At 52.5% G+C, this 6,000-nt stretch overlaps 1 protein-coding gene across 1 annotated transcript in view; it reads right to left on the bottom strand.

The window, feature by feature from the left end:
* Positions 1-6: 6 nt before the first annotated feature.
* Positions 7-6,000, bottom strand: part of nf1a (neurofibromin 1a) — a 55,270-nt gene continuing 49,276 nt past the window's right edge. Inside the window, 8 exon segments of the mRNA XM_079353856.1 lie at positions 7-208; positions 736-782; positions 2,393-2,535; positions 3,623-3,660; positions 3,662-3,724; positions 3,801-3,919; positions 4,002-4,124; positions 4,204-4,364. Of these exon segments, the coding sequence (XP_079209982.1) occupies positions 155-208; positions 736-782; positions 2,393-2,535; positions 3,623-3,660; positions 3,662-3,724; positions 3,801-3,919; positions 4,002-4,124; positions 4,204-4,364 (748 nt within the window). The 3' untranslated portion in view covers positions 7-154.

The following is a 6,000-nucleotide window of genomic DNA, read 5'->3' as shown; positions in this document are numbered from 1 at the left end:
TGCTGCGAGGTGGCCAGTGAGGTCATGGAGTTGGACAGGTTGAGGTTGGGCAGTGATGCTCAGCTGGCTCTGGCTGGTGGGGGGGTAGGGGGAGGTGGGGTCCTCAGCTGCTCCTCCCCCCGATCCTCGTCCGCCGCCGGCAGGTAGCTGTCAATCACGCCTCCAGGAACTTGACGATGAGCTCGGCGTAGTCGGGGATCTGCGTTTGCTGCGGGGGAGGGGGAGGAAGGTGATGACCTTTGATTGGTTGTGATGTCATCAATCAGAGACAGACAGGTACAGCTTCTACTGGGTGTGTCTTTATGTGTGTGTGTGTGTGTGTGTGTGTGTGTGTCTTTATGTGTGTGTGTGTGTCTCTGTGTGTATGTGTGTGTCTCTCTTTACCGTGTGTGTGTCCTCTCTTTACGTGTGTGTGTCTTTATGTGTGTGTGTCTCTCTTTACGTGTGTGTGTGTCTCTCTTTACGTGTGTGTGTGTCTTATGTGTCTTTACGTGTGTGTGTCTTTATGTGTGTCTTTATGTGTGTGTGTGTCTTTATGTGTGTGTGTCTCTGTGTGTATGTGTGTATCTCTCTTTACGTGTGTGTCTTTCTGTGTGTGTGTGTGTGTGTGTGTGTGTGTGTCTATACATCACTACACTAACTGGCTGGTTGTGAATCAGTGCAGAAATCGCTGAGTCAGCTGAATCATCCTCAAGCTGCAGAATGAACCGTGGGGGGGCCAGAGATCAGTCATACCTTAGAGAAGGGGTCAGCAAACCTCCAGAGTCCATTAAATCCAAAGCCTGTGAAGTGAAGAGGAGGGAGACGAGGTAGGTAGGAGGGATGAGGAGGGGGGGGGGGGAATGAGGGAGGGAAGGAGGACAAGTGAGGGAGGGAGGGAAGGAAGGAGACAAGTGAAGGGAGGGAGGGAAGGAAGGAGACAAGTGAGGGAGGGAGGGAAGGAAGGAGACAATGTGGAGGGGGGGGAGGGAAGGAAGGAGACAAGTGAGGGGGGGAGGGAAGGAAGGAGACAAGTGAGGGAGGGAGGGAAGGAAGGAAGGAGACAAGTGAGGGAGGGAGGGAGGAAGGAGACAAGTGAGGAGGGGAGGGAAGGAAGGAGACAAGTGAGGGAGGGAGGGAAGGAAGGAGACAAGTGAGGGGGGGAGGGAAGGAAGGAGACAAGTGAGGGAGGGAGGGAAGGAGACAAGTGAGGGAGGGAGGGAAGGAAGGAGACAAGTGAGGGAGGGAGGGAAGGAAGGAGACAAGTGAGGGGGGGAGGGAAGGAAGGAGACAAGTGAGGGAGGGAGGGAAGGAAGGAGACAAGGAGGGGGGAGGGAAGGAAGGAGACAAGTGAGGGAGGGAGGGAAGGAAGGAAAGGAGACAAGTGAGGGAGGGAGGGAAGGAAGGAGACAAGTGAGGGGGGGAGAGGGAAGGAGGGAGACAAGTGAGGGAGGGAGGGAAGGAAGGAGACAAGTGAGGGAGGGAGGGAAGGAAGGAGACAAGTGAGGGGGGGAGGGAAGGAGGGAGGGAAGGAGACAAGTGAGGGAGGGAGGGAAGGAGGAAGGAGACAAGTGAGGGAGGGAGGGAAGGAAGGAGACAAGTGAGGGACGGAGGGAAGGAAGGAGACAAGTGAGGGAGGGAGGGAAGGAAGGAGACAAGTGAGGGAGGGAGGAAGGAAGGAGACAAGTGAGGGGGGGAGGGAAGGAGGGAGGGAAGGAAGGAGACAAGTGAGGGAGGGAGGGAAGGAGGGAGACAAGTGAGGGACGGAGGGAAGGAAGGAGACAAGTGAGGGAGGGAGGGAAGGAAGGAGACAAGTGAGGGAGGGAGGGAAGGAAGGAGACAAGTGAGCGGACGGAGGGAAGGAAGGAGACAAGTGAGGGAGGGAGGGAAGGAAGGAGACAAGTGAGGGGGGGAGGGAAGGAGGGAGGGAAGGAAGGAGACAAGTGAGGGAGGGAGGGAAGGAGGGAGACAAGTGAGGGAGGGAGGGAAGGAAGGAGACAAGTGAGGGGGGGAGGGAAGGAGGGAGGGAAGGAAGGAGACAAGTGAGGGAGGGAGGGAAGGAAGGAGACAAGTGAGGGGGGGAGGGAAGGAGGGAGGGAAGGAAGGAGACAAGTGAGGGGGGGAGGGAAGGAGGGAGGGAAGGAAGGAGACAAGTGAGGGGGGGAGGGAAGGAAGGAGACAAGTGAGGGAGGGAGGGAAGGAAGGAGACAAGTGAGGGAGGGAGGGAAGGAAGGAGACAAGTGAGGGAGGGAGGGAAGGAAGGAGACAAGTGAGGGAGGGAGGGAAGGAAGGAGGGAAGGAAGGAGACAAGTGAGGGAGACGAGAGAGGAAATGCTTACTGAGAACAGCACAAATGTGTACAACGTGTTTTTTAAATAAAGTTGTTCATTGAATGTGCAGGTGGGGGTTTTACTCTGCAGGTAGGAGGGCTGGTATGGTGGGGGCGACTCCTCGTGGTAAACCACGCTCTGCACAATGCCGTGCACCGGGTTCAGCAGGTTGGTGTCCTGACACATGGACAGCACAGTGTTGATCTTTGAGTCCAGCAGGTTGTGTCTGTGGGACGCACACACAAACGCACACACAAACGCACACACAAACGCACACACACACACACACACACACACACACACACACACAAACACAGGTGAGGCTCAGTGTGTCGACATGAAGCCGTGTGGTTTGTGGTTTCGTCTGTGTGGTTCAGCATACGAGTCAATGCAGCGACGAAAGAAGCTGCAGGACTTTAAAATAACCTGGACGTGTCCATCAGTACGTTCGAGGTTCAGTCGGTCGACATGTTTCCATTCAGATGAGACATGAATTCAACACGTTAACCTGAGCTGCTCGGTCAGAAGAAAAACGTGGCTGTAATGTGCTGTGAACAAGCTTACAGTGGGGAAACCAATATTCAAAAAGGATCCATCATGTTCTCTTTGTATCCGTCATCGTGTCTAATCCTGCCTCAAGATAAACTTGTGCATTTATTATAACACAGGAAGTCAGCTGATCAATGCACAGAGACGCTTCCAGAGGAGGCGGAGAACTTTTAAACACCTTCGTCCAATCCAGTCATTCCCTTTCAAAACAGCCTCTTCACTTTGTACACTGGGGGGCGCTGCAGACACTTTATACAGTATCAGTATAAACCTGATTTATATTTATTATCATTTATAGGTGTACTGCTGACTCTATACTGTCGGTGGGTGTGAATGTGGGTGTGGCTGGTGTCTGTCTCTATATGTCAGCTCTTGTGATTGGCTGGAGTGTAACCCCGCCTCTCGCTCAATGACAGCTGAGATGGTTTTCAGCACTCCTCGACCCCAAACAGGGAAATAGGTTAGACGACATACGGATGGAGTCAGAGACTGGATATTATTTTTCATGCTTGCACAAACTTCCTGACATTTTAGCCAGACTTTTCCCTCCTGGTGACATTTGGCGACGTGTAACAGCAGCAACAAACATTCAGGAACATTCACTTTGAAATCAGGTGCGATCGATCGTGGTGCACGTACGGAAGATTTAACATCTCACATAAGACGAACAGTTCTTACACAAAGACTCTTCATGACGAGCAGCTTCTCTTTCAGTGAATCATCAGAGGTTACAAAATGTTCAAACTGAGCATGTGTGAACTTACACGACAGGGAAAACCTTCGGGAAGACGACACTCGCTTCAGGCCAGGTACTCGTACAGAATCCTCTGGTCAAAGTCGTCTGTAGTGTATTTGACCTGCGTGGCCTAAGAGCGAACACAGTCCATCAGTTAGAATATCAAAATAAAAGCCTCTGTTTTCTTTGCCAGTCATGTGACTCACAAGCACAGTGAGCAGCAGAGCCTGGATCTTGGGGTCGGTCAGAACTTCCTCGTCCAGCAGCACATTGGACTCGGACACGGACACTTTACGAAGGTGAGAGTTTCCGATTCTTTGAGTCTCTGCGATTGAAACATAATAATTACATATCCGCAATATATGAGGACTTCTGTAAGAGGAAAGGTAGATTTCTTCTTCTCTCACCGATTTCGTAGTCGTTCTCAGCGACCCGCCTCATTTTTGGAGGCGTGGTCATACCGGACTCCATCTCCGGTCTCTTTGGTGCTTTAGAGTCTGAAATGAGGTGGTCGAAGCTCTTCCTGGTGCCTGAGGAACACATATTCATTTTCATAAAATGTGGTTTTGAGAAGAACTCTCCACGAGATGTCACTTGACAAAGTCATACCAAGCAGCTTCTTCGTGTTGGCCTGTGACGGCTGACCCATGTCCAGGCTCATGGACTTGCGTGTGCGAGGGCTGATCTGACCCACCGTGGGGTAGTGATGGGCAGACAGGTAGCGATCTGAAACCTGGGGAGACGTCCAGGGCTGAGTCTCTCTCAGGGTCCTGCAAAGAGAGGCAAAGGTCGGGTATTACAGGGTACGTACAAGGTCGGGTATTACAGGGTCCGTACAAGGTCGGGTATTACAGGGTCCTCACAAGGTCGGGTATTACAGGGTCCGTACAAGGTCGGGTATCACAGGGTCCGTACAAGGTCGGGTATTACAGGGTCCCCACAAGGTCGGGTATTACAGGGTCCCCACAAGGTCGGGTATTACAGGGTCCCCACAAGGTTGGGTATCACAGGGTCCCCACAAGGTCGCGTATCACAGGGTCCCCACAAGGTCGCGTATCACAGGGTCCCCACAAGGTCGCGTATCACAGGGTCCCCACAAGGTCGGGTATTACAGGGTCTTCACAAGGTCGGGTATCACAGGGTCTTCACAAGGTCGTGTATTACAGGGTCCTCACAAGGTCGGGTATTACAGGGTCCTCACAAGGTCGGGTATTACAGGGTCCTCACAAGGTCGGGTATTACAGGGTCCGTACAAGGTCGGGTATTACAGGGTCCGTACAAGGTTGGGTATTACAGGGTCCGTACAAGGTCAGGTATTACAGGGTCCGTACAAGGTCGGGTACTACAGGGTCCTCACAAGGTCGGGTATTACAGGGTCCGTACAAGGTCGGGTATTACAGGGTCCTCACAAGGTCGGGTATTACAGGGTCCGTACAAGGTCGGGTATTACAGGGTCCGTACAAGGTTGGGTATTACAGGGTCCTCACAAGGTCAGGTATTACAGGGTCCGTACAAGGTCGGGTACTACAGGGTCCTGACAAGGTTGGGTATTACAGGGTCCCCACAAGGTCGGGTACTACAGGGTACGTACAAGGTCGCGTATCACAGGGTCCCCACAAGGTCGGGTATTATAGGGTCCGTACAAGGTTGGGTATTACAGGGTCCGTACAAGGTCGGGTATTACAGGGTCCCCACAAGGTCGGGTATTACAGGGTCCTCACAAGGTTGGGTATTACAGGGTCCTCACAAGGTTGGGTATTACAGGGTCCGTACAAGGTCGGGTATTACAGGGTCCTCACAAGGTTGGGTATTACAGGGTCCTCACAAGGTTGGGTATTACAGGGTCCTCACAAGGTTGGGTATTACAGGGTCCGTACAAGGTCGGGTATTACAGGGTCCCCACAAGGTCGGGTATTACAGGGTCCCCACAAGGTCGGGTATTACAGGGTCCCCACAACGTCGCGTATTACAGGGTCGGGTATTAAGCCCTGTTTCCACACAGCAGTGCGGATCAGTACAGTCCGGTACAGTTTGGTTCGATTAAGCCTGATCCCGTTTGCGTTTCCACAGCCACCCGTGTCCTATTTGGTAGAACAAACAAAACCAACGCCGGAGACATCCAGCAGGTCATCTCCTCTGTCACTGTCATGTGACTCTTTATTACAAGAACTCAATCCAGCTTTGTTTCAGAGAAGGCTGTGAGCGGCGAGGACAAATACACACGTAAACAATCAGCTGTGTTACAGTCAATGGTTTAAACATGGCGGAGTGAGGATTCTTTCACCCAATCAACAGACTGCAGTGTTTAGCTCCACCTTTTCTGGTCGGCTCGATATTCTTGGCATCTCAACGGAAGGGTCCAAAAAGTGGAACGGTACGGGTCGGTTATTTGGGAATCTTTCCTGG

Source organism: Symphodus melops, assembly GCF_947650265.1.
Source record: "Symphodus melops genome assembly, chromosome: 10".
Lineage (NCBI taxonomy): Eukaryota > Metazoa > Chordata > Actinopteri > Labriformes > Labridae > Symphodus > Symphodus melops.
The sequence above is the reverse complement of the archived record's forward strand: the minus strand, read 5'-3'. Positions and strand labels throughout refer to the sequence as shown.